At 48.9% G+C, this 27,995-nt stretch overlaps 2 protein-coding genes across 3 annotated transcripts; both read left to right on the forward strand.

The window, feature by feature from the left end:
* The first annotated feature begins 95 nt into the window (after positions 1-95).
* On the forward strand, positions 96-14,312 carry SDF4 (stromal cell derived factor 4). 2 transcript variants are annotated; one of them, XM_053281409.1, is made up of 8 exons: positions 151-228; positions 1,581-1,636; positions 3,313-3,677; positions 6,011-6,147; positions 6,839-6,952; positions 9,152-9,310; positions 10,476-10,651; positions 13,549-14,312. In XM_053281409.1, exons 3-8 carry the CDS (start codon positions 3,370-3,372, stop codon positions 13,723-13,725), a joined length of 1,071 nt encoding a protein of 356 aa, XP_053137384.1. In that variant the 5' UTR covers positions 151-228; positions 1,581-1,636; positions 3,313-3,369; the 3' UTR covers positions 13,726-14,312. The 2 variants fall into 2 exon arrangements, with proteins under 2 accessions (XP_053137385.1, XP_053137384.1); XM_053281410.1 differs by lacking the exon at positions 1,581-1,636 and having other exon boundaries at positions 96-228.
* A 4,696-nt stretch (positions 14,313-19,008) lies between these two features.
* Positions 19,009-27,574, forward strand: TNFRSF4 (TNF receptor superfamily member 4). Its single transcript, XM_053281365.1, has 7 exons — positions 19,009-19,147; positions 22,124-22,246; positions 24,017-24,118; positions 24,800-24,866; positions 25,800-26,026; positions 26,435-26,563; positions 27,501-27,574. Exons 1-7 carry the CDS (start codon positions 19,009-19,011, stop codon positions 27,572-27,574), a joined length of 861 nt encoding a protein of 286 aa, XP_053137340.1.
* Positions 27,575-27,995: the final 421 nt, after the last annotated feature.

Genomic DNA, 27,995 nt, shown 5'->3' on the forward strand with positions numbered 1-27,995 from the left:
AAACGTCTTCCGCAAGGTGGTCGCCAAAGGCGCCGGGTCGCCTGCCTTTATGAGAGAGGGGGCGGGCTCGTCGTGAGGGGCTCTCGCGGGCAAGCAGCTGGGCTAAGGGCGGAAGGGGCGGGGCCAGGGTGCCGAGTGGCGCTTCCGGTTTCCGGCTGCAGTCGGCAGAAGAGGAGGACTCAGGAGGAGGGCGCTGGGCATGAGGAGTCGCTGCGGCTGCCCGGGCAGGTACCGGCGCCTGGAGGAGGAAGGAGGCGGGTGGGGCAGGCGGAGGGCAGGGCCGCCCCCCATCGCCACCTGGGAGTTCCTTGGTGTGCGCGCAGAGGGCTCCTGGGCGTGTGCAGAGAGCGCCTCTTGCCTGGGCGCAGCCAAGGCACCTCCTGCCTGCGTGTCTGTTTAAAGAGGGAATTGGATGGATATGGGCTTCTTTATCCTAGCTACAAATGTATGTGTGGGTTGGTGGGTGGGTGTTCATCCTATGGATAGACCGCCTGGTCTCTCTCTCTCGCTCTAGGCGGTGTACACAATTGCAACATAAAATAATTTTAATAATAATAATAATAATAATGAAAGGACTTTCACAGAGCAGCAAACCATTAAAAACCATTCGCAGAATAAAACAAAACGATTCCCCAGAGTAAAATAGTTAGGGTTTTTGTGGCTGCCGACCAATAAGAAAAACGTGATAGTTTGCAACTATGTTTTCTATTTGTTCTCTCCCTCACGCACATGTAAAGGGATTGGCTTTGGACACACACACAGGGAGGAAAGGGTAGAGATGTATCTCTTACCGTTACAAATGTATCTTCTCCCCCCATTCGTCTGTTTTAAAAAATTCGACTATGTAGCTGTTTATCATATTTCTATACCGCCTGACATGTGCAGCCCTAGGCAGTGTAATGGATTCTGTGGGTTATCGTTATAATTATATGGATTATCATTTCTTTGTTGTCTATCCATTTTGGTTGGGGTTAGAGAGGAAAAGAATGCAAGGGACTCTCCCCACCAAGAAAGAATAATAGTAAACCCCACCTTTTTGGGGGGGGATGTGATTGGAAAACTTGGTTGATTAAGTGCTGTCAAGTCAGTGTAGCCTCTTAGTGACCACATTGATAGATTCTCTCCAGGATGATCTGTCTTCAACTTGGCCCTGAAGGTCTCTCAGTGGTGCTTGGGAAACTTAGTTGTAGGTATATGGAGAAATGTCATACAAAATGAGAGTCTTAAAGTTGTCTGCTCATGTGCAGAGTGCCTTGACTGGGAATATCTAGTTTTTAGGGTATGTGGGTGAGCGTACATATAAGCCAAACAAACATGTCTGTTTATTCTCTTATAGATCTCTTTTATTATCACAAGCTGAAAGACTGCCAAGGTCTTTTCCAACTGTAAAGTTGTATTATTCTACACACACCTAAATATTCATGGTCAGCATTCCTGGGATAACGTGCATGAAACATTTTGTACACATGGGGAAAAGAGAGATATTTATACTTAATGCTGGGGGGGATTCATGTTGTCTTATAATTGTGATGGAAGTTTGCTTATTTATTTTTACACTTATATCCCACTCTTCCTTCCAGGAGGAAGCATCCATAACATACATGGTTATGTTTTTTTCTCCCAACAACCCTGTGAGGTAGGTTAGGCTGAGAGAGAAGGGACTGGCCCCCTTCTGCATGCCAAGCTGATACTCTACCACTGAGCAATGGCCCACATTAAAAATACCCTAAATATAAGGTGTATTCTTAAGAGCTTTCTCCATTCTATGTTGCAGCCTTGAATAGGTTTGAAAACACTTATTGGGAAACAGAGTACTTTGGACAAATGAGTGTATAAATATTAACTACTAGAAAACCAGGGAGGGCGTTACGCCACTATTCACTCCAAGCCAAGCCGATCTCTTGGTGATAACAGCATAAGGCAAGTTAAACATTTCGGGTATGTGGGTGTATTCCCAGATTGGTTCTTGGCCACATGAGAAAGCAAAAAGCTGCAATCTTGGCTGAAGTCAAGTTCTGTTTTATGAGGGGTGGGGATGGATCTGGTCTATCCAGTTCTTAAAAGTGAGTATGTGATCTCTGTTAAGCTCATCAAGCTGAATTATGGGGTCAGTGGACATTGAGGCCCATGGTTCAGGCAGGACTTGACAATATTTGCTGTATTTGTATTGCACCTGCAAATCCCAGGTGCCGCGGAGCCGTAGTGCCTAAAAATGTAACTTTGGCACCTAGACTAAGCTATTCTAAGGTGGTGGCTCAATCTTTCTTTGTTCTCTGTTTGTAAATAAGATAAAGAGCAGTGTGATTAACCTCCTTCTTCACAGGGTCCATCACTAAGCCTGGTAATCTTGTCAGGTACCCGTTGTATGGCTTCTGAATTTGGGGGTTATCGAGCCAAAGGAAATTTGTTAGGGACGGACTGCAAACTTGGAGGTGCAGCCATAGTGTGAAGTGGGTTTGCGAGTCATTTGAGTTAACCACGGTTGTCTCTGCCCCCAGCAAGCCATGGTTTCTGCCATGTTCCTGCCTTTTCATCTCGCAAGGTGACAAGCTCATCTCACTGACATTTCCATGTTCTTGCCCTCTGGGGCAGGACTTAGCTTGATAAACTAAAGCTCTGTTTTGTTTTGCTGCAGGTTAGGGACATTGACCAGGGCTAGGGACATTGACCAGGGCTAGGGCAGAGGCAGTGGCCAGGAGTGCTTTCTCTCAGCTTGGGCTGACTTGCCAGCTATGTCCATTTCTGGAGATAGGCCTTAAAACAGGCATGTACCTGCTGGTAACATCCAGACTTGACTACTGCAATGCGCTCTACGTTGGGCTGCCTTTGTGCGTAGTTTGGAACCTGTGTAGTTGCCCCGGGACTCTGGAATGCGCTTCCTTAATGAAATTAGAGTTTCCCCTCTGAATGTTTTTAAGAAGGACCTGAAAACATACCTGTTCTGCCAGGCTTTTAGTTCATAATTTTAAAGCTTCAGGTTTTAGTTTTTAACCAATTCCGGTTTTAGTTTTGAAGTGTATTTTTAAACTGAGTGCATTGTGCCTGTGTTTCAATGGCCTAGAGATATCCATATCAGCTGGTTTAAAATATGATTGATCAATAAATAAAAGAAGTGGTTTTTCGATTGTCAACTGCCCAGGGACTTTTTTTGTATGGGGTGGTATGAAAACGTAAGAAATGAACAAACCAGGGTGACGCAGTACGTGTATACTGGGCCAAATTGTACCAGATGGGGAATTACTGGGTCAATCTCGGAGCTGATTGAAGTTGCCCACAATACCCGTTCTTTTCCTTCATTGTTTTTCCTCCCAGGTTATTCAGTGGCCGTTGCACCCTTTTAAGTTGCTGACGCTGTGAAGGAGAGGAGCCATGGTTTCCAAACGGGCCTTCATCTGCAGCTTGGGCTCCATCTACCTGTCCCTCCTCTTCGTCTTTCTGCTCATGGACGTCTACGCCCGTCCCGCCAACAACTCGGCCTTGAAGGAGAAGGTGGCCGAGAGCAAAGACGAGAACGAGATCTTGCCCCCAGACCACTTGAATGGGGTCAAGATGGAGATGGACGGTCACCTGAACAAGGAGTTCCATCAGGAGGTCTTCTTGGGGAAAGAGATGGAGGAGTTTGACGAGGACTCGGAGCCACGGAGGAACAGGAGGAAACTCATGGTTATTTTTTCAAAGTGGGTGTTGCTGTGGCATGCTGGGAATATGAAGGCAGTGTTGTCTTTTTTCCTCTATTCCCCTTGTTTGTTACTTAGGAGGGCATTTTCCCCAATGCTAAGGGGCTGAAATGTGCTTTAAACAAAATTCAGCCTATCAGCCGATCTCCAAGCCAAATTACTCCTGAGTAGTCCTGTTGAAATTCAATAGCGTAGCTTAAAGTCACCTAATGGCACAGCGGGGAAATGACTTGATTAGCAAGCCAGAGGTTGCCGGTTCGAATCCCCGCTGGTATGTTCCCCAGACTACGGGAAACACCTATATTGGGCAGTAGCGATAGAGGAAGATGCTGAAAAGCATCATCTCATACTGCGTGGGAGGAGGCAATGGTAAACCCCTCCTGTATTCTACCAAAGACAACCACAGGGCTCTGTGGTCATCAGGAGATGACCCTCCCCGACTACCCTGAAAGGATTCCGGCTGTTCCTTGCCGTCTCAAAAAGGGCAGTGGGAATGAAACCTCTAGGGAGGTGATCTGTGCAGTGTGGGTGTCCTGCTCACCAGAGGGCTGTGGGCACTCGCCACCGGCGAGCAGACAAGTGAGTTTGTTGATGTCCATCGAGATCAATTAGGAACATAGGAAGCTGCCATATACTGAGTCAGACCCTTGGTCAATCTAGTTCAGTATTGTCTACACAGACTGGCAGTGGTTTCTCTAAAGTTGCAGGCAGGAATCTCTCCCAGCCCTATCTTGGAGATGCTGCCAGGGAGGGAACTTGGAACCTAGATACTCTTCCCAAAGCGGCCCCATTAGCCCCTAAGGGGAATATTTTACAGGGCTCACACTTCTAGTCTCCCATTCAAATGTAAATCAGGACAGACCCTGCTTAGCTAAGGGACCAGTCATGCTTGCTACCACAAGACCAGCTCTCCTCTCCTCATTGATCACTGGGCTCTAATCCTGTGGATTCGGTCACCGCCTTGCTGACCTCTTGTCTGCAAATTAAAAGCGCGTAGCAGATCAGCATTCGGCAATAATGAAATTGAAAGCTGATTAGTGCACTCAGAGGCCGATTAGGGAGTCCTGTCGTCAGCAAGACCCTGTCCTTCTGCGCTGCGGCCTGCTCATCGCAGAGAGCGCGGGTCCAAAGCATTTTGGCTGCCTCCCAAACAGTCGCGGGCAGAGGGCAAGCTTGGTTCTGCCTGGCGTTCCCTCGGGCCTGCAGCTCAGCAATTGGACTGTCGATCTCGGGAAAGCAAGACGGTTTCTCTGTGTTTAAGAGGTAAACCGCAAAGACTGAGTGTAGGGTGGAGAAAGGGCACTCCCCTGTGGATATGGGATAGAGAGAAACAGCCTCATCGAGAGACGTGTTTTTCGAATGTCATTCTTAACTTTCCCAGCAATATGGGAATTTTCCTTACCCTGCTGAATGCACGTTCTGCAAACTTTCCAGCTTAGTTGAAATTGGATAGCCTGGGGCCGGCGTTCCCAAGAGGGGTGACTAGTACCCATAGAGGCTCTTGAAGGGCTCCCAAGGGGGTGAGCCCTTCTGTTCCCCCCCACTGTGGCTCGCTGGTTTCAACAGTGTGCCCTTTGCGGGGAGGAGTTCTTCCTCCACTGTTCCTGATTGGCTAGCTACATGCCGATGCTGACACTCGGCATACCCCCGTCCCGTCTGACAGGCTTCAGAAAAGTAGCACTTGAGCTCTCCCCCTGAAATTAACGGGACAAGTAAATTCATCTCATTAATTTCAATAAGACGGCTCATGAGTCACTTATGTGGGTGGAAGTGGGGATGTGCAAGCCGGTTCGGGCTCAAGCCAGCTTGGTTCAAGGTCGAGCTGACGCCCCACCGTCGGTTCGGGCCCGGTTCGGGGGTGCCATCCACGTTAAAATTTTACTGCCACCGAGGGCTTCGTCAGCCTGGGGGGGTTGTCACTGGCAACACCTCCCCCCACTGGCTTTCCCCCGGTTTCCTATGGGCTGGTTTGGCGTGTTTGGGGGTCATTTTGGCCCTCTGTGAGTGTGTGGCGGCCATCTTTTAGGCCGCCGTGCACACGCGCAGGCCATTTGCCTGGCCAGGTCTCGTTTGACAAATGGCTGGACTTGAACTGGGCGAACCAGTTTTATGCAAGCAGGTTAGGGTTCGGCCTAGCCTGTCTCCCTAACTGTGACACTTAAATTTGTGTGCTTATGCATATATGTGTGTGTGTGGCTCAGCTCATAGCTGCATCTGGACCGTTCGGTGTCCAAACGCAGCCCTCTTTCCTCTGCTCTGATTTTGACCGGGGCGGGGTCGGTAGTCACACCAGTGAGCTCTAACCCGTTCCCCTTTGGGCGGCTTCCCCGCAGAGTCGACATCAACCGGGACAAGAAGGTCAGTGCGAAAGAGATGCAGCGCTGGATCATGGAGAAGACGGAGGAGCACTTCCAGGAGGCCGTGGAGGAGAACAAAATGCACTTTCGGGCGGTGGACCCTGACGGGGATGGTAGGTGGGCAGTAGGCCTGTTCTCCGGAGCAGAGGAGGGACCTGTTTGGCATGCAGAAGTTCCCCGGGTCCTTTGTGCGAGTGTCTCTTTTGCTGGACGGACACAGGCTGACCCGGGCCGCACAGTGTCAGGCCTTCTGTAGATGTTGGACTTCAACTCCCATCGTCCCTGGCTTTTGGCCACGGCGACTGGGGATGATGGGAGTTGTAGTCCACCAGCAGCCGTTGGGCCGGAGTTTCTCCCAGCCCCATCTTGGAGATGCTGCCAGGGAGGGACTCGGAACCTGCTGCATGCAGGTATGCAGATGCTCTTCCCAGAGCAGGCCCATCCCCAAAGGGGAATATCTTCCAGTGGTCACTTGTAATCTCCCATTCAATGGCAAACCAGGGTGGACCCTGCTTAGCAAAGGGGACAAGTCATGCTGGCTACCACAAGACCAGCTCCCCTGTCTTATATTATGGTGCCTTAGAGGGGCACAATCTTTATTTATAAAAAAAATTTGTACATCACAATGAAGTGTTACTGTGTTCAAAATGGAAAAGCCTCTTCCATCCCACCCACCCCGAGCGTCCCGCCTTGTTGGCAGAAGAGTAAAAGCCTTTATCAGGCGTACCGGCTACAAAGTGGATCATAGCTCTGTGTCCTTCGACATGTTGGTAACGTTCTGCCCCTCTGGTTTCTTTGACACAGGCCGCGTGTCCTGGGACGAATATAAAATCAAGTTCCTGGCAAGCAAAGGATTTAACGAGAAGGAGGTGGCCAAAAAGATCAAGAACAACGAAGAGCTAAAAATTGACGAGGAGAGTAAGTAGCCGTGTGGCAGGTGGGAATATCATAAAGGGGATGGGTAGGTGTAATTATTAGCATTTTAATCCTGTCCTGCCTTCAGGGGTACTCCAAGAGATCTCGCCTTGGAGCTAGCTGGGGTGGTGGTGGTTACGATCTGAGGCAGGGGAGGGCAACGTTTGTTGTGGCTGGGGATGATGTAGTTGTAGTACAACAACTGCCGGAGGGCCCAGTTTGCCCTCCCCTGATCTGGGAGGACAAATGCTCATTGTGACTCCTGACAAGAGCTGAATCCCTAGCGCCGGAAAAGAGGTGACCGCATTGCAAGACTCCCAGCTTTCGATGTGTTCTCCTGCTCCGATTCTCCTGACCCTCGGGCCACATTCGCGATAGTCTTTTTAAACGCTTTGAAAAGCTTTAAAAACAGCTATGATGTTGTTGGAGGAATGGAAATGGAAATTGGCTGGCATGCCCTCCAGTCCAGGAAGTGGCTTTATACTGGACATAGGAAGCTGCTGTCAGCGGAGTCAGCCCCCGCTCTACCTCGCTCAGCATTGTCTGCACTGACTGGCAGCAGCTCTCCAAGGTCCCGGGCAGGGGTCTTTTCCCAGCCCTACCTGGAGATGCTGCCAGGGGCTGAACTTGGGACCTTCTGCATGCAAAGCGGATGCTCTGCTGCTGAGCTGCGGCCCCAGTCCCTAGCAGGAGAAGCCCAGCAGGGCTTTTATTCTTGGGGTGGAGTTTCTGAACTGAGGCTTCTGGCGACAAAGTGCTTCCTCTGCTATGAAGCCGCAGCCATAAATAAGACCGAAAAAATGAATAATGCCTAACTAAGATGGCCCTCTGTCCCCAAAGGGCTCACTCCATCTAAAAAGAAACACAAGGCAGATACCAGCAACAACCACTGGAGGAATGTTGTGCTAGGGTCGGATAGGGCCGGTCGCTCTCCCCCGCGAAACAGAAGATTCTGCTTGTAGCAGAATCTGAGAAATGCAGGCCTGTCAGTTAAAATGAGTTCTTGCGGGAGAGCAGTTTAGGAGGATTGGAAGGAGCGTGATTTGGGTTAAAACAAAACACACACACACCCTCTCTCTCTCACACACACTCACTCTGCTTGCAAGCATATTATAACATCCCATCTAAAATAGTCAACGTACATATGAGGCAAACCTGTAATCCCGTCTGTGCCGCCTGTCTTAATGACTCTGGTCTGGTGCAATGGGCCATATGGGGCAGAGGCATTCCAGCTGGCAGTATGCCTCCTCTCCAGCATGAGGGGAGGCGGCAGCAGATTGAAAGCTTCCCTTCATCTATCTGTATTGCGCTCCTGCCTTCGTCTGTCACTCTCTTATTTATTTATTTATTTATTTATTTATTTTCTTACATTTCTATACCGCCCAAACTTGCGTCTTGCTCCCTTGTTAGTGTGACTCTGACGCAAGGTGCTAACGGAGCAGAAGCACACCTTTTTAAAATGGTGGTGCTCTTCTGTTTCGCGGGGGAGAGCAACCGGCCCTATCCGACCCCAGCACAACATCCCTCCAGTGGTGGTTGCTGGTATCTGCCTTGTGTTTCTTTTTAGATGGCGTGAGCCCTTTGGGGACAGAGGGCAGTCTTATTTAGGAATTTATTTTTTCTATGTAAACCGCTTTGAGAACTTTGGTTGAAGAGCGGTATATAAATATCTGTAGTAGTAGAAAATGCCTTTTCAGCGGGGGGGGGGGAGGTGTCAGATAGGGCCAGTTGTACTCCCCTTGCTAAATATAAGAGAGTCACAATTTAAAAAGGTGTCTCTGCTCAGGTAAGAGGGGTCAACTCAGCGTGGCTCAACTTCTTTTTTTAAAGACCTGGAAAATAACAGCTTTTAAAATTACAAATCTTTTAAATTAAAGATTTAATTTTTAAAGAACGGGTTTTAAAAGATCTTTACAGATCTGTTCACCCAGGCTTTACCATTTTAATAGTTTTATCATTGTTCTAAGTTATTGTTTTAAAATTTTAAATTGTCGTCCTGTGTTAACTTTTTGCTGACATTTATTTTAACAAATGTTTTCATTCCTCTGTTTGTTTTGTTTTTAACTTTCCTGTTGTCGTTTTTGTTGTAAACCGCCCAGAGCCACAAGTTTGGGGCGGTATGAAAACATGTTAAACAAATAATAAATAGATATTAACAAGCATCTCTTCCCCACCCCCTTCACCCCACCCGCAAACATCTAGCACTGGAAGTCCTTGATAACCTGAAAGACCGCTGGTACCAAGCTGACAGTCCTCCCACTGACCTTCTGCTGGACGAGCAAGAATTTCTGTCCTTCCTTCATCCAGAGCACAGCCAGGGCATGCTGAAGTTCATGGTCAAAGAAATTGTCCGGGACCTGGGTGCGTACCTTTCTCCGAGCGACGAGACAAGTCCTTAAAATTAACACTAACACTTAGCGTTTGTGTCGTGCTTTCGGGCCATTGGGTTTGATCCGGTGGGGGCCTTCCTTACATTTTTAACCTGCAAAATATTGTCCGGCTAGAGACAAGGTTGTGTGTGTCCCAGTGATCTCCCACTCTTCTTTCATGCGAGGACCACTTTTCACTGTGCGGATCTCCGCACAGGACCACTTAGGGTTGGGGGGGGGGCTTAATTGACCCCCAGACCTTACAACGAAGAATGCTGTTTTAGATGGAGAAGGAGGGATGAGGATTCAATCAAGATTAAGATGATGTATCCCATGCTGTGCAAAAGAAGAAGAAGATATAGTCCTGGGCTGTGCAACTTTGGGCCTCCTGCAAATGTTGGCCCATAATCCCTGGCTATTGGCCGCTGTTGCTGGGGATTATGGGAGCTGTAGTCCAAAAACACCTGGGGTGGGGGGGGCCTAACTTGAGCAGGCCTACTTTAGGCAATCCATGCTTGTTTAGTTCATTCATTCAATTTATATACCACCTGAGTTGCACCCCAAGACAATAAAATAAATAAATCTCCTCCCCTAAATCGTGTGACCTGAGTAATGTTGCATCATATATCTGACTGGTTTCTCTGCCAGACAGCTGAGATGGCTCAGAGCTGTGGACGTCTCGCCACAAATTACTGGAAGTTTATCCAACAGTCCCTCAGGCTTCTGAGATTTCGGTAGGCCCACGTGGGCTCCCGAAAATCGCTCTGCAGCGGTGAGGGCTAGAAACTTGAGTTTCTCTTTGAAGAAACGGTAGTGGAGGTTCCACAAAGCGGAGTGATTCACCCCACGTCCACATCCTGTGTTCTCCCCCCACCCCATGCCATTTTTTCTTTCTTTCTGCCCTTTTTACTAGTGACAGCAGTCTTAGGAATCGAAGCTGTGTGGGCAGGCATTAAATTGTCCCTGCAAGCACCCTGGCCCTAAAATTCTTGGCGCTGTCCTGGCCACCGATTCCTGCCCTGCTCGCGGGACACGGGAGGTGGGAAAGCCTCGCACAGGATGCACCTGGGCACCTCATTTTGAATGGCGGGGCGTTGAGGGAAACGAGGGGTGACTCACGGCCCATTTCGCTTCCCATCCGCCCGTGCCTCTTGCAGATCAAGACGGCGATAAGAAGCTGACGCTTTCCGAATTCATCTCCCTGCCCGTTGGCACCGTCGAGAACCAGCAAGCTCAGGACATCGACGACGACTGGGTGAAAGACCGGAAGAAGGAGTTTGAGGAGGTCATTGACGCGGACCACGACGGCATCGTCACCATGGAAGAGTTAGAGGTTGGTTGTCTGGGCAATCTCCCCCCTGCAGGAAACGTACAGTACAAGCACAATGCAGTTTTTCTCTTCCTGTGAGCAAGTCGGCCTTGTTTACCTTGCATGGGATTTCAGGAGGTTATAATTAGACTTCTGCTGGAGTCCCCAGATCTGCCCCCCCCCCCGGATGGAAGGGCTGTTTGGTGGAAGAACCCCCTCCAGCTGTTGTTGCTATATTTATATGCCCCTTGTTTTGCACATGGGAGGTCCCAGGTTCAGTCCTTGGTAGGGCGGGGGAAAGAGCCCTCCTTGAAATTTCAGAAAGCTGCTGCCAGTCAGTGCGGACCGTCCAGGGAAACCCTTGTCTGAAAGGCTGGAGGGCTGCTGCCGGTCAGTGTAGGCCAGTGGTTCTTAATGTGGGGTCCGCCAGACGCTGCTGAACTACAGCTCCCAGGATCCCATGCCACAATTTATTGTAGCTCATCAACATCTGGCGGACTCCACATTAAGAACTGAAACTTTGGAGAAATGCTGCCGGTCAGTGTAGGCAATACTGAGCTAGAGGAAACAAGGGTCTGACGCTTTATAGGGCAGCTTCTGTTGTAAAGCAGACCACCATTTTGAGGATGGGGCTGTAGCTCAATGGAAGAGCATCTGATTCGCACGCAGAAGGTCCCCGGTTCAATCCCTGGCAGCATCTCCAGGTAGGGCTGGGAGCGACTCCTGCCTGAAACCTTGGAGAGCTGCTGCCAGTCAGAGCTTGATGGACCAGTGGACTGACTGTGTTTCCTAATTTTTTCTTATGAAGGCTGAGGGGAAGTGGTTGTCTTGGAAACCAGCTAACAAATCGCTGTTGCAGGCAGAGGTGGTGGTAGAAAAGCAGATGCAGGAGGAGATAAACGCGTGGCCTCTAATTCCCTACTTGGCGCCGAGCTCTCTCAGACAAGGTGATCGGAACTGGCGTGGGCATTCTGGCTTCCTCGGAAGTCCCTGGCAGCCTCGTTGGTTCTGAACCAAAAAAAAAAAAATTCAAGCTCTGGAGAAGCGAGAAGCAGACTCCAGCCTGCAGCCTTGGAGAAGCCGCTGCCAGTCCGTGCAGACAATACTGAGCTAGATGGACCAAGGGTCTGACTCAGTACATGGCAGCTTCCTGTGCCCTCCGTGGGGAGGGTACAGCCATTGATTCCTCGCCACCCTGACCCTTTCCTCTGTGCGGAAATGACTGCAGTTTTACCCTGGTCATTGGTGGGGGCAGAGATAAAGGGGCGATCGCACCCAGAAAGCTGTGAGGGCCACAATGCCGTCGTCCCCTCTCTTCCATCCCTCGGGTGGTCGCCGTTGCCAGAGATGGTCTGCGCCTTCGTCCCCTTTGGCGATGCCGATAGCCACAATTTGGGGGCCCAGCTAACGGGCCTTTCAGCCATGAACCGATTCTCGGCTCGGAAGCTGATGTACTGGAGCGTGGGCATCTCTTTCCATACCGAGACGGTACTTCAAGGCGGGGAAGTCCCTGCCGAGTGTGTGCGCGGGCAGAGAATTGTGGTCTAAGTTCCTGGTATATCTGACTCGCCTCCCCTCTTTGAGAGCGGCTCGGCTTTCTGGAATCCATCTCTCTCTCACGTCTTACAAGGGGTTCCTCTTGAAGAGGCCAGTGAGATTGTGGTGTCTAATATCAAACAGATTGATCAGATTTAATCTGTAGGGCTTCTGGTTCTGGGGCGTTCTACTGTCATCCCCGGCTTCTCCTAAGCACTGGTTGAATCCTCGCCAGCACCCTGAAAGTCAGCGCCTAAGAAAGTGTCAATTGCTGCAGGTTTTCGACTCTAGGAGCTGAACAGAGTTCTATTAGTTCTGCAAATCCTGTTTGTTAGCAAAACGCCCACTCGAAGTCTAGGCTTTCCACCGTGGGATTCAAGGTGGCCTTGTAGGAACATCTGCACTGAGTCAGAGAACTGGGTGCATCAAGTTCAGTCTGGTCTGCTCTGATTAGCAGCGGCTCACCAGGGTTTCAGGTAGGGGTCTTTCCCAGCTGTACCTGGAGAGGCCCAGAGAGTGAACCTGAGACTTTCTGCCTGCAAGAGAGTTGCTCTATCACTGAGCTACAGATAATCTTGCGGAATACGCAGCTGCCAGACTGAGTCAGACGCTTGCTCCATCTGTCACAGTGTGGTCAGCACTGACTGGCAGCGGCAGGGTTCCAAGGCAGGAGTCTCTCCTAGCCCTACCTGGAGAAGCCAAGGGGTGAACCTGGAACCTTCTGCATGCAAAGTAGATACTCAAACAGTGCCTTTCACCATCCTGTACATAAGAAGCTGCCTTCTGCTGAGTCAGACCCTTGGTCTAGCTAGCTTAGTATTGTCTACTCTGACTGGCAGCAGCTCTCCAGGGTTTCAGACAGAGCTCTTTTCCTGCTGCCAGGGAGCAAACCTGGGACCCTCTGTGTACAAAGCAGGTGCTCTACCACTGAGCTATGGATGCTGCACATGCAGCTGCCAAATCGTGCCAGACTCTTGGTCTGTCTTGCTCAGGATTGTCCACTCTGACTGGCAGAGCGGAAGCAGCTCTCCAAAGTCCTGGTCAGGCTTTCCCCACCATACCAGGAGATACTGCCAGGGAGCAGTGGTCCCTCTAACAGGGATTCCCAGATGTTGTGGACTACAACTCCCATAATCCCCCAGCAAAGGCCTTTGCAGCTGGGGATGATGGGATTTGTAGTCGGCAGCATCTGGGAATCCCTGTTAGAGGGAACACTCACAGGGCCTGAACCAGGAACTTTCTGGATGTCGTGCAGTTATGTCCCCATCCACTTCAATCGAGGCCCTGACCAGGCCTCCACCCACTTAGCAACATGGCCACTTCAGGTGGTCAGAGACCCTTGCCTCAACCGCCTCTCCCAGCCTCTTTCCATTCTTTCTCCCCAGGAATACATGGACCCCATGAACGAGTACAACGCTCTGAACGAAGCCAAGCAAATGATTGCCGTGGCGGACGAGAACCAGAACCATCACCTGGAGCTGGAGGAGATCCTCAAGTACAGCGAGTATTTCACCGGCAGCAAGCTGATGGACTATGCCCGGAACGTCCACGAGGAATTCTGAGCGCTCCCCGCCGGGCTCACAATGCACTTTCTTGCTTTCCAAAAAAAAAGAAAGAAAAGAAACTCAAAGAGAGTTACCTTTGCTGCTATATCTGTGTTCTGCGTGCGTGTGCGTGCGTGCCGTGGTCTAGACTCTTCCTATTATTTTTCAGACAGAAAGCCGTCCGTCTGTTAACAATCTCGCACACACATCATGCTTGCCTTTGGGCGAAGAGGACTCCCGCAAGCCTACGGGGCAGGATCCGGACACATTTTCATTCGCCTGTTTTCCGGCTTCCCCCGACAGAGACCCTGGGCCTCTCCCAAGGCTGCCTGTGAACCTCTCCTGCTTCGCTTGATTTCTGAAAGCCATGCTTAACCTCCCAGGATCATTGCCCCACAGGTGGGGGTGGGTGGGTTGTGGGGAACGGGGGCAGTAGATTCAGTATGGGCGGGTGATTTTGTAACAGCATGCCAGGCAAATCGGCGATTATTTGCAATGCCTCCTTCACAGCCAGCGTCCTGGTTCTACATATAATTTACTTTATACACTACGGAATGCAGTGGGGTTGTGGGTTCATATTGGAATACAATTTATCTGAAAGTTCACTGACCTGGCTGCCTCTTCATGACTCTTTTCCCCACAAGGGATGTTTGCCATCTTTACCTGAATTCAAGACAAAGGGTTTTTCTCCCAAGTTCTTGGATGTGGCTCGTCTCAAAATCAGTGTCGTCTCTCGTCCTGATAAATACTTAAACTGTATAGTTTTAAGGGGGTCATCTTAAATTCAGGGTTGTCTTCTATTTGGCTAAATGCGGTATATTTGTGCAGTCCATATATCTCAGTGCAGTCCATTCCTACCCAGGTTCCCCATCGCCTCATTTCTTCACACGATTCATTCACTTGCATCTTCCAGCCTGCCGTTTTCCTTACCTGGACGATTCCCTGCGCCATTCTGGGACAGAGCCCCACAATTTGCACACCTCGTTCTCCAGTTAAATGTAATCTGCTCGCCCAAAGACACCTTTGATGCCATCCGTACACCTTCTGCAAGAGGCATGCTTGTGCATGGAGTTGCGGGGGGCATTTGTGTGGTTTGACATGCTTATTTATTCTCCCCACAACTGTACCACTGTTGCTGGACCCACGGGCCATATCCACATGGGCTTCAATTGACCAGTGCCATCTACCCAGGGCTTGAGTGTATCGTGGCTTCCAAGGGCTTCTCCCATCACTTGTTGAATCTCTTTCCCACTCCAGGGTAAGGAGTAATACCTGACTGCGCCCGCCAGAATTCTCTCACAAGGAAAGCAGGCATAACTAAGCGACCCCACTCCCTTTCCTCGCTCGGCATTGCCTGTTCCCTTTTGAGCATACCTATTTGGGTGAGCAGAATTAAAAATAATGGTGATAAATCCTGGGCAGGACCACTTCAGGCTGTGTGTGTGGTTTGCATGTTACTACATCAGCGAATGTGGTTTGCAGCAAAATCCCAAATGGCATAGTAACAGGATACCTCTACGACCACCTGCATCCTTATATTTCTACCCAGTTCTTGAGGTTATCTGCTGAAACCCTTTTGCACACCCTGCTGTAGTTGATTGTGACTTTTTGTACGCCCTATCTTCTACTACTACTAGTTTCGTAGGTGCCATTGAAACAATGCCACCCAGTCTGTGGAACTCCTGGCCTCGTGAGATCAAGTAAGCTCTAGCAAGGAAACAGTACACCTGAGTTTTCTATGCTTGCAGCTGATTTTTGTGGCTGTTTATTTTGCAAATCTTGCGTTGTGTCCCTGGCAGGGTTTTTTGTGTTTGTGTTTTTTAATGGTACAGGCAGTATTTACCTGAATCGAAGACTATGTTTTTTTCAAGATCTTGGATCCTAGAAAATGGAGGGGGGGGTGTCATCTTAAATTCAGAGTCATCTTCCTTTCAGGTAAATACACCTATAACCTGTATTTAACATCTGTTTTTGAAGGGGGTCATCTTAAATACAGTGTCTTCTCTTCCGGTAAATATAGTTTCATGTTTAACTCTATGAATGTTAGCTGTTTTGAGTGTCCCGTGGCAGACAGAACCATGGGAAATCACTTTTTAATAAGAATTGACGTGGAAAACTGATGGCAGAGAAGGGTTCAGCCGAGTGAGTGAGTGAATACATTTCAGAAATTCAGTGCACTCCTGCAGCCTAGTATGATCCAGGAAAACCTCGACCACTTGCTTTTGCTGAGCTCCCCCCTCCCAAACTGAAAATGGTCCTCATTCAATCCGTTTTTGCTTTCATCATGTCAGTACCTTCTGGGAGTTCTATCTTCAAGCCAAACTCTACCTCCCCAGATGCATTTTTTAAATTTATTAAATAAATGCATGTATTTATGTATTTAATATGTGCATTTTTATTTTTATTTTATTTTATTTTATTTTTTAAAAAAACCCAAAACGAACCATGCAGCTATGCTCCCTCTCTGCAGAATGGCCTCCCGTCAGTGTTTCTTTACCTGCGCTCATGGATCTATACACCTTTGCCCCACATCAACTACAAATATCACAAGCAGTGGATCATAGCCGACTTCTGTAAACCCGTCTGCATTTTACTCTTTCCCTAAATCATGCTGTGACTGGCATCTAGAGAGAATCTCCACTGACCCTTCTAACTTTGCAAATGTTCACATTGGGACTGCATCCACTCACGCTGTGGTCCACCTTTCAGCCTTCCTCCAAGACTTCGTTCTTTTTAAGATTCCGGCTCCAAATATTGCTCTTAATTGAATGTAAATGCTTGTAACGGCGTGTGCTTCTCTCCCAATTTAAAAGATCCCCTTTATGTAAACAGCTTGTATCAAGATGGTTTTGTGTGTGGGACGTGTTTTATTTCCCCACTTGGCGGAAATATATGCAAAGCCTATGCATATATTTAAGAAGCGAGGTTCAGTCCCTGCTGCTGCTTTGCTTCAAGGACGGGTCACCGAGCTTGGATTTCAAATATCCGGAGAAATGTCAGCACTCTGAATCAGCAGTTCTTGGAAGCAAGTCCCTTTTTAAACTCGATGGGACTTCTCTGAGAAAACTGTAGACCTCGTTATCACTAGAAACATTTATACACTGCTTTTCAAGAGCAGCAAAAAGTTATCAAATCCCACTTTGTATGGGCTGTGCCGTCTGGGCATACTTGCACAAGCATAAATCCTGCTGAGTTTGATGAGGCTTACTTCCAAGTAAGTGCCTACAAGCAGTAGTCTTCAACCAGGGTTCCTCCAAATGGGCGTAGTGGTTAGAGTGTTGGAAAAGGACTGGGAAGACCCGAGTTCGAATCCCCATTCAACCATGAAACTCATTGGGTGACTTTGGGCCGGTCATGTCTCTCTCAGCCTAACCTACCTCACAAGGTGGTTGTGAGGATAAAAAGAAGCATGTAGACCGCTCAGCTCCTCAGAGGAAGAGCGGGATAATAAATGTTTTTTTAAAAAAAACCACCTCCCATGTTGAGAGTTGAAGTTCAGCAACATCTGGAGGAACCCTGGTTGGCTACTGCGGGTCTACAGCATTGCACCTGAGTTGTGACCCATTTGGGGGGGTCAGCTAACTGTCCACCCAGAGGCCTCTTGTCGATGTTGGTGTATTTCTGCCTTCTGCGGCGATCGTCTGGTTTAAATCCTACTGGTTAGAGGTGGGTTGGGCTCTAAGCCAGCCATGTAAGGACGTGGAGCAGTGCCCAGGATTGCGGGGTAGTGGGTTGGGACCCTTGCTTGTGATTGCCTAGTGGGCGGGGATGGAATATGGTATCCAAAGCTGCCCAATTTTAATGTATTCAGTTTGCCACATGTGGATCTTAGGGCTTACCTTTTAGATGGCTTTAAAAGGACAATAACCAGATTCATGGGGGAAAGCACTCTGTTGTCAGCTACTGGTGGCTAAATAGAGCCTCTATGTTTAGGGGCAGGCAGCTACGGCCCCCATCTGCCAAGAGGAATGTCTTAACTGCGTTCTCAATTGTGGTCGCCCATCCAGATGCACACCCAACTGGACTCTGCTTAGCAAAGGGGGGGACAGACTCGTGCTTGCTGCCACAAGATACGCAATGCATAATCAACCTATGGAATTCCCTGCCACAAGATGTGAGAGCCAACAACCTGGGTGGCTTTAATAGGGGCTTAGACCAAATCACGCAGGACAGGTCTATCAATGACTACAAGTCTGATGGCTATAGGCCACCTCCAGTCTCAGAGGCATGATGCCTCTGAATACCAGTTCCAGGGGAGGAACAGCAGGAGAGAGGGGACATGCCTTCAACTCCTACCTGTGGGCTTCCCAGAAGCATCTGGTGGGCCACTGTGTAATACAGGATGCTGGACTAGATGGGCCTCCTTGGGCCTGATCCAGCCGGGCTGTTCATATGTTCTTAGGTTTTAGAAAGCTGCACAATCTTTAACAGGACAAAACAAACCTCACGCATGCAGAAGTGATGCTTCTGAGCTATGAATGAGGCTGTAGCTCTTAGTTCAATGGTGAAGCATCAGCTTTGCCTACATAAACTCCCAAATTCAGTCCCTGGCAACCTCTCCAGGTAAGGTTGGGAAAGACTCCTGCCTGGAACCTTGAAGAGCTGCTGCCGGTCAGTGTTGACAACACTGAAGCCGATGGACTGAGGGTCTGACTCAATTTGGCAGTTCCATTGGGCTTATCTGTGGCTGAGCTGAACAGCACCTGGTTTGTATGCAGAAGATGCCAGGTTCAATCCCTGGCAGCATCTCCAGGTAAGTCGAGCAAGGACTCTTGCCTGAAACCATGGAGAGCCGCTGCCAGTCAGGGTTGACAGCGCTGCAGTTGAAGGACCCAGGTTCTGACTCAGTATTAGGTACGTTCGTCTGTTTTCTCTGACCACTTGCCATTCTTTCCAAAGCCGCTGTTTCGTTCGCAGAGTATCTGAATCACCCAAATTTATGCCATTTTTGCTGAAGAAAACAAGAGTTTGGTGAAATCGCCGTAGTATTTCTGGGATTTCCCCCCCACCCCACCTCTGCCATCAAAAGTGCTTAGGACGACACTTCTCCCCTCGTTCTGAAGCTGACTCAGAGCACGGAAAAGGTTCAGAAAACTGCAACGGTCGATCTTTTCTGCCTCCTGGGAACTTCCCAAACGTACGCAAGGAAGTGGCTTAGGTGTACCATTTCAATTGCTGTCAAGCCTCAGACGTGTACAGATCTCCTCCTTCTGCTACAGGAATAGGATTCCCCGGGGGGTCTCCTTGAACGCCTGCTTCCTCGGTGTCACGAAGCTGGGAATCCGCTCACCCACTCCAAGGATGACCGGGCAAAGTGTTTGGGGTTTTGCCGCAGCCTTCGTCTTCTCCTCGCTGGCCCACACTGTGCTGGGCTCCCCGCTCAGCTGCGGCCAGAACCAATACCCTCGCTACTCGAAATGCTGCAATAAATGTCCACCAGGTGAGTGATGCTGGGTGTACGGGGGTCACACAGGAGTATGCGTCGAGAAAGGGTGGAGGAAACCTGACAAAGCAGAGCGCTTAGCACGGCCGGATTATTATTATTATTATTATTATTATTATTATTAATTCGATTTCTATACCGTCCTCCCAAAAATGGCTCAGGGCAGTTTACAAAGAGAAATAAAACAAATAATATGGATTATGACATTCTGAGCCCCTAAGATACGTCAAGCTTAATAGCCCCCCTAGCCTGTCCGACCGTCCCTGCTGAAATAAGAGCCTCCTTAGTCATGACAACTTTTTAAAAAGCAGCTAAGAAACATTTGCTCACCCAGACTTTTATTTGGACTTCTTCACAGTCTGTAACACAGCGTTAAATGTCGAATTATTGTATCATTTCAGTTTTGTTTTAATTTCTATTGTTTTGTGGTAAACCGCTCAGCGACATAGGTTTTGGGTGGTATATGGCACAGCGGGGAATGACCCGACTAGCAAGCTAGAGGTTGCCGGTTTGAATCCCCACTGGCATGTTTCCCAGACTATGAGAAACACCTATATCGGGCAGCAGCGAGATAGGAAGGTGCTGAAAGGCCTCATCTCATACTGCGTGGGAGATGGCAATGGTCAACCCCTCCTGTATTTTACCACAGGGCTCTGTGGTCACCACGAGTCGACACCGATTCGATGGCACAATCTGCCTATGAATAAAATAAAATAAAATAAAATGAATGAATGACTAATGAAAAGGACAACGAAAAGAGAAATAAGCAAGCTTTATTTGCACTCGTCAAAGACGCAATGGAAACCTATTACACACACAACCTGAGATTTAGTCCCTTTTTTCTTTTCAGAGGCCCCTCCTAATGTGAGGCTCTTAACTTGCACCTAAACCTGGCACTGGCTCTTAGAGGAAAAATTGGTGGCCAAGGATCTGGCCCGTGAGAAAGGGTTGGGCTTCTGCAAGAGCTTCTGATTCTGATCTTGATTCGGCAAGATGAGTTCCAACAGGTGAACCCTTCTGCTTCAAATCCCACTATTACGAAAAAAAGGGGCATCTTTTCCCAATTTCTCCACACCCTGCAGAATTGTATAGATGCCCTCCCCCCCCCACTTCTAATAATCTTGGGACTTGGGAGGTGCAAAGTGAGGACCTTCAACCTGGTGGTTTGAAGGTTTAGGAAGGTCTTGAAGGTTTAGGACAGTCAAAGAGAACAACTTTTGTCAGGGCATGTCAGAGACAGGCTGTAGCTCCTGGTTCTGCTTTGCCTAAGCAGGCAGAAGGTCCCATATCCTAGCATTCCCAGGTGTGCCTGGGAAAGATCCCGGCCTGAAACCCTAGAAAGCTGCTGCCAGTCAGAGTAGATGATACTGAGCTCGATGGACTAAAGTTTTGACTCAGTTTGGCAGCTTCAGGTGTTCGTTGGGAGCATCCATAGCTCGGTGGTAGAGCCCCTGTTCGTCCAAGTTGAATCCCCAATATCTCTAGGTAGGGCTGGGAAATACCCACATGGAGAGCAGCTGCCTGTCAGTGCAGGGAATTCTGAGCCAGGCAGGTCAAGGGTCTGACTCAGTATAGAGCAGTTTCATATATATAATAATCCCCTTTAAAAAGCCATCTAAACTATGTGGTCCCTGATTGGCTATGTGGTCCCTGATTGGCTAGGCACACCCCAGGGACAGTGAATTCTTAAAAATCTGCTATCCAAACATCAGTGAGGGGAAGACTCCTTAAATTGATCTAACCGGGCATTGTAGCAGCATCGTAGGTGAGTCTTTATGGAGTAGGGCAGAACTGAAATGGGAGGGAAGTGCTTCCGGTGATAACCTGGAAATGAATCATGAATCATTTCTCTTACGGTCACAGAGCAAAATGGGTCAAGGAATGTTCTCCCATGGAGGTAACGAGAAGGAAGCTGTGACATATCCAAAACTGATTGGCTACTGTCCTCATTTCATCTACGTGATCCCTGGTGGGCTAGACTGTCGTGTCTACTGGAGTTACTGCCTATTTTCCTCGGACAAGATCATGGCTCTCCCCAGTCTTTCTCTCTCTCTGTTAAGGATGTTGTGACATATCCAGAACTGATTGGCTTCTGTCCTCATGCTCTGTGATCCCTGATTGGCTAGACTGCAGTGTCTGCTGGGGTGATCGAGTCTCGGAGTTGGGTCCCCAGATGTGGTTTGACTTGGAGGCGTAGCTAGAATTGAACAAGGGGAGACAAATGTCCCCAGTCCCCTGAGGGAGGGAGGCCTATTGGATGAGTGACAGCTCTTTGCTTCCCCCCCCCCCACCCCCCATCTCTCTGAAGATGATGATGGTGGAGCTAGGGGCTAAGGCTACAACCCTATGTAGCCTTCGGAACTCTGGATTGACATTAAACTTCTGGGGAGAAGTGAGAGTCAAAGCCAGTTTCTGGGTTTCTCTCAAGGGCAAATATCCAAGGCTTTCTAGGGAAGCTTCATGAGAATCCCACAAACAAACAAACATTTATATACCGCTTTTTGACACAAGTTTCCAAAGTGGTTTCCATAGAGAAAGCAATAATACATTAATAAGATTGATCCCTGTCCCTAAATGGCTCACAATCTAAAAAGAAACATAAGGTAGACACCAGCAAAAGCCACTGGAGGGATGCTGTGCTGGGGATGGATAGGGCCAGTTGCTCTCCCCCTGCTAAATATAAGATAATCACCACTTTAAAAGGGGGCCTCTTTGCTCGGTTAGCAGGGGAAAAAAGGAAGGTGAATTTCTCCAGGGGTTTTCTATAGCTTTTAAAAACCGAGAAACTCTAGCTTCTAAAAGTTAGCTTTTGTAAAAGCGAAAAATGAAGGAACCCTATTGAATTCAGTGGACCTTCCTTCAGAGTAAATGGGTGTTGCTTGGTGAATCCTTGGGATTTTGCGTTTCGGATGGTGGAATTGATTCCAAGCTCCTCTCTCCCACCTCTCAAGACACACTTTTTCTGCTGTTTAGGATGGGAAATGAAAGAACGATGCAAGCCAAAGGCTGACACACGATGCGAGCCATGTCCCAAACAGCGTTATTCCGAGAATTTCGGCTCCTCGGATTGTAAGCCATGCACCGTCTGTTTTGCAGGTAAGCCCTGCTTCACAAGGAAGCCTTAAATTGCAATGTTCATGGGGCAGAGCCCTCACAGTCAGAACTGCACCACCAGATCCACTCCCCGAACACGTTTTGGTTTTCTGGGCATAGCCCCATCGGCGTAGGTGATGCTTTACGGAGTGGGGCAGAGCTGAAAGGGGAGGGGTTGTGTTTCTGGTGATAATTCGGAAATGAGAGATGAATCCTTTCTTTTACAGTTGCAGACTTCCAGGCCATGAGAAAAGGTTCAAGAAATGTGCTTTCATTGAGTCTGAGGGAAGGATGTTGTGATGTGTGCGAATCTGATGGGCCAGTGTCCTCATTCTGGCTATGTGATCCCTGATTGGCTAGACTGTATTGTCTACTTGAGTTATTTAGATTGCCTCTTTTCCTCAAATCAGAACAAGACTCTTTTCAGTGTGTGTGTGTGAGAGAGAGAGAGAGAGAAAGAGAGAGAGAGAGAGAGAGAGAGAGAGAATCCAAATCTGAAATATCAATTACAGGGCTGGGCAAATGTGCCCCTCCAGCTGTTGTTGAACTACAACTCCTATCATCCCCAGCCACCATGTGACTGGGGAAGATGGGAGTTGTAGTTCAACAACTGGAGGTCAGGTTTGCCCACCCCAATGTCCTCCATTCTGGTTACTGGCTGCTGTCCTCCATTCTGGCTATGTGATCCCTGATTGTCTAGCTTGCTGGAGTTCTTTAATCTTCCTGTTTTCTTCTGCCAAGAGCGAGGCTCTCTTCAATCTGTGTGTGGAAGAGAAATTTGATGTGTTTGGATAATATATATGGCTTTCAAGCCCTTTGATAGGATTGGATTTGTGCCTTGGGTAAGATTAGATCCACCTTTGGGGAGTATAATTCCAATGTTCTCCAATTTCTGCAGCAGGTATGAGTGGGACAAATCTGTACCATTTACCTTATTTTGCATAACTGCGTTGGTAAGTTGTCAGTGGGGGCACCAGAGAGCACCAATACTCTCAACCCTGTCGTGGTAGGAAATCCAGTTCCCTCACCACTCGGGTTCCTGAGATTTCAGCAGTCAGCACCCACACATTTTCAAGTGTGCATTTTTGCTGCAATGAGGTCTAGAAATAGAAAGTTACTCTCTTTTTTTTAAAAAAAAATTAATTAAAGCTAAAATTCTAAGGAAGTCGAGTTCGGTACCGTGAACCACATTCTGTGGGTTTGGTGTTTTGTGTTTTTTTTTGTACTTTTACGGAATTGTTCTCTTCCTACGCTCCTCCCTTGTAGTTGAAAACAAAGTTCTTTCTTTTTCCTCTGCACACTTCTCTCTCTCTCTCTCTCTCTCTCTCTCCCAATCTCTCTCTCTGCCCCTCCTCTCCAGGCATTGCAAAATAACCATTTTTACAGTTTGCCTAAAAACCCAGGAAAGATGTAGTTGTACAAACCTTCTGGGGAAAGCCAGTAGCACAAGGCCCGGCCCCCAGGTGCTTGCTTGAGAACTGAACCTCGTTTCGTATGGCCATGCGGAGTAAGCAGAGCCACCCCAAGAAGCTGTTAAACTGATGAGCGGAATTCCAGAGGAAGAGATGATCTGTAAAATAGTTTGGAGGTGGGGTATCTCATTCCAAATGCTAGAGAGAGAGGTCCCCAGCCATCAAGAGATCCTCTTCTAACACGAAAAATGTCAGCTGGCCACATAATCAAGGAATGATTGGCCAGCGGCTGTCGCACCCTGATAATAATTGAAGCGATATTCTTAGGTTTTCTTGTTCCCTTTCTTCTTCTGTTCCCCAGAGAGAGGACTCGAGAAGGTAAAGAAATGTAGCAGTACCTCGAACACCATTTGCACGTGTCGTGCGGGTTACTCGCCGGCAAAAGAGAGTGACGATATAGAGCGTAAGTATGATCCTCTTTGACAGCTGAGACCCAGAGCAACCAACCAGCCAGCTTGCCAGTGGCAAGTACCCCGGATGTGGGGTGACCTGGGAGGGGGACATTCTTGCTCTTGCCGGTAACTGCGTTAAGACCACCCATTTGGGATCAGTCCTACCTATTCCAGCATGCCCTGTCTCCAGTGGCCCAGTCAGGAAGCCAAGCCACGAAGGGCGAGAACTCTCTTCCGCTGTTGCTCTCCAGCAACTGGTATTCACCGGTAGACTGCCTCTGAAACTGGGGGTTCCACCAGTAGCCACTGGAACATAGGAAGTGGCCTTATACTGAGTCAACCCCCCTTAACTCAGCATTGTCTACACTGACTGGCAGTGGCTCTCCAAGGATTCAGTCAGGAGGGGGTCTTTCCCGGCCTTACCTGGAGATGCGGCCGGGGATTGAACCTGGGGTCTTCAGCATGCAGGCAGATGCTCTGCCTCTGAGCTACAGTCCCATCCCCTTAAGGGAATTCTCCTTCCCCGCTCACTCGATCCCATTTCAGGGTGACGGCTCCCAGCTTCAACCAGGAGACATGTTCACTGGTGACACCAGGCTTACAATGCCTCTGTAGATGATGATGATGATGATGATGATGATGATGATGATGATAATTAATCCTTACCATCTTGTTGCTTATTGTCATTTCAGAATGTATCGCATGTCGCGAGGGCTATTTTTCCAGGGGCCAGAAAGAGATGTGTCAGCCGTGGACGAAGTAAGTGTTTCCCAATATTACTTTAAAGGTAATGAGAATTAAGTAGCCAAATTTTTTCCCCTCCTCTGCATAAGAGCCTTAGAACAGCCCTGCTGGATCAGGCTCAAGAAGGCCTATCTAGTCCAGCATCCTGTTTCACACAGTGGCCCACCAGATGCCGCTGGAAGCCTACAGGCAAGAGACAAAGGCATGCCCCCCCCCTCTTCCGGTTGCTCCCCTGCAACTGGTACTCAGAAGCATCTGGCTTCAGAGCCTAAAGGTAGCCTATAGCTATCAGGACCAGTAGCCATGGATTGACCCGTCCTCCGTGAATTTATCTAAACCCCTTTTAAAGCCATCCAGGCTGGTAGCTGCTGCCACCACATCCTGAGGCAGAGAGTTCCATAGACGAATTCTGCACTGTGTGGGAAACGTTCTTCCTTTGGGCAGCCCCAAATTTCCTGCCAGTCAGATTCACGGAATGACCCATGGCTCCAGTGTTGTGAGAGAAGGAGAAAAACAATTTTTCTCCACCCCACACATAATTGTATAGACCTCTATCATGTGTCCCCCTTCTTTTCTAAATTAGAAAGCCCCAGATATTGAGGCCTTTGTCTCATGCTCTAACCCCCTGGTCATTTTGTTTGCCCTCTTCTGTACCTTTTCTACAATGTCCCTTTTGCGATGTGGTGACCAGAACGGCACACAGTACTCCATATGTGGCCTCACCATAGATTTGTATAAAGGCATTATAATATTAACAGTTTTTTATTTCTCCCCAATCCCCTTCCTAATGAATCCCATCTATATCCTGGCCTGTGCAATTTTCAGTCTGCAAGCGAATCGGAATGCTCTTTCAAGCTGCGGGCTTGAATGCTATTGATGAAGTGGGAGATGTCCTTGCATGTAGAAAGCTAGCCGATAATGGACCCCCGTTTTCACTTTCTCCGGTAGTTGCGCTGCTCAAGGCAGAAAGACACTACGCTCAGGAACAAGTACGTCCGATGCAATATGTGACAACCCACCATCCCCTTCTCCAAGATCAACCATCTCCACCCTGCCCCACTCCAGCCCAGGAAATGGGGTTGGAACATCAGCTGTGACTACCCTGAAGCCCACGTCTCCTCCCGTTACTCCTCCCACTGATTCCTCCCTGGACCTTCCGAGTGTCACTAACTGGGGTAAGGGAAAGGGGCTCTCCCCAAACTCACAAGAGAAACCGGTGCTTCTTCCGGATTCTAAAACAACTCGTTTGGGATAAGCAAAGGTGGGGCCAAGAACATTATTAGGGGATTGAGGGTTTTGCTGGACATTAAATACTTAGAGAGGTAATGGGAATCCATGCTGTCTCCGGGCTCCCGGGAGGCGTCTCCGGGCTCCCTGGCTGCACTGACTTCTAACCCTAACTCTAACCACCTTGAGATTATTTTAATGAAAGGCAGTATAAAAATTTAACTGACAAATAAATAAAGTGAAGAGTCATTGGTTTGGTTTGTCCACCCTGATGTGTTTTTTGCATCGCCTCTGAACAGCAACCCGGTTCCCAAACCCCTGTAACTCTGGGTGGTCTCCCTTTTTTGGTCTTCTAGGTTTCTTAATTGTTCCCATCACCTGCGCCACTCTCCTCCTTGGAATAGCAGGGGCAGTTTGCTATTTTCTGCAAAGGCTTCAGAGGAAGAAGGTGGCACCGGAGAGACTAGAGGTGCCATTCCACGAAGGTCAGTCCATAGCAGGAATGAAAGATGATGGACCATAGGAAGCTGCTGCCTATGGAGTCAGGTCCTTGGTCCATCTAGCTCAGTATTGCTTGCACTGACCAGCAGCGGTTCTTTAGGGTTTCATGCAGGAGGCTTTCTCAGCCTCGCCTGAGGATGCTGTGGGCTGAGCCTGGGTCCTTCAGCATGCAAAGCAGATGTTCCACCACTGAGCAGTGGGAACCACAGCACAGAAGGGTGGTTTCCTCCAGGCACTGTTGGCAGCATTCCTGGAAACATTTGGGGTCTATGTGACAACTGGCTATACTCAACTTCTCTCTCTGGTGTGCAAGTTTTGTATGTTGAAGGGGGGAGTGGAGAGAGAGAGAGAGACCGACCGACCGACCGACCGACCCCCCCCCCACTCCACCCGTGTTCTGACATGGCCCATTCTAGGATTCTGTCCCCTGATTCTGCCCGGTTTGTGGATGGCCTCGAGTTTTAGCTGCAACGATGAAAATAGTCTAGGTTCCAAGGTCTAGGAGAGGAGAGCTGGTCTTGAGGTAGCCAGCATGACTTGTCCCCTTAGCTAAGCAGGGTCTGCCCTGGTTGCATATGAATGGGAGACTATACGTGTGAGCCCTGGAAGATATTCCCCCCCTTAGGGGATGGAGCCGCTCCAGGAAGAGCAGAAGGTTCCAAGTTCCCTCCCTGGTGGCATCTCCAGGATAGGGCTGAGATTCCTGCCTGCCACCTTGGAGAAGCCGCTGCCAGTCCGGGTAGACAATACTGAGCTAGATGGACCGATGGTCTGACTCGGTATTTGGCAGCTTCCTGTGTTCCTAAGGTTTCCAAGGCAGACATTTTGGAAATGGGACCCTTTGGGGTAACAGCTGTTCTTCATCTTCCCCCTGTTCTCTCAGGCTTCCTTGCAATGGGTGCCTTTTCTTGTTTTTTTCAGATGGAAGGAAGACCTATCGCATTCCCATCCAGGAACAGCAAGTTGATCTGAAATCCAGCCTGGTGCGGAATTGACCATCCCCAGCAAGCCCGGACCGAAATGCATGTCACCTGTTGCTGAGTGGAGTGGAAGAGTGTGTGTGTGTGTGTGTGTGTGTGTGTGTGAACTTCCAAATTGGGTTTGCGGCACAGGATGGCAGGTCTTCGAGAGCGGTGTGCACGAACTGTTTGAGCGTGAATACGTCCTCTGCCATTTTGTGGTCACACAAATGGCCTCCGCACATTTGCAGGGGTCACACAAATGGCCTTCCCATATCCACAGAGGCCAGGTCAGTTTTGGAACTGTGCCGCCGCATGGGTGTAGTGCTAGGAGGAGAGCCGGACTGGAAAACACCTCCTTTTAAAGGTGCCCCCTTGCTGCTGCCACCACCCGCGGCTGTCCTTTAGAAGCCTTTTAAAGTCAGGTTTCCCCTTTACTTGTAAAGGTGAATCCTCA

This window comes from Hemicordylus capensis, chromosome 16 (genome assembly GCF_027244095.1).
Source record: "Hemicordylus capensis ecotype Gifberg chromosome 16, rHemCap1.1.pri, whole genome shotgun sequence".
NCBI lineage: Eukaryota > Metazoa > Chordata > Lepidosauria > Squamata > Cordylidae > Hemicordylus > Hemicordylus capensis.

Bases quoted from the DNA above. Each gene is read 5' to 3' on its own strand.
- TNFRSF4 (XM_053281365.1), top strand. From the start codon at position 19,009: ATGACCGGGCAAAGTGTTTGGGGTTTTGCCGCAGCCTTCGTCTTCTCC. The intron at 22,247-24,016 runs GTAAGCCCTGCT...TCTGTTCCCCAG, and splicing joins ATGCACCGTCTGTTTTGCAG to AGAGAGGACTCGAGAAGGTA. The intron at 24,867-25,799 runs GTAAGTGTTTCC...TTTCTCCGGTAG, and splicing joins ATGTGTCAGCCGTGGACGAA to TTGCGCTGCTCAAGGCAGAA.
- SDF4 (XM_053281410.1), top strand. From the start codon at position 3,370: ATGGTTTCCAAACGGGCCTTCATCTGCAGCTTGGGCTCCATCTACCTG. The intron at 3,678-6,010 runs GTGGGTGTTGCT...GCTTCCCCGCAG, and splicing joins CTCATGGTTATTTTTTCAAA to AGTCGACATCAACCGGGACA. The intron at 6,953-9,151 runs GTAAGTAGCCGT...GCAAACATCTAG, and splicing joins GCTAAAAATTGACGAGGAGA to CACTGGAAGTCCTTGATAAC.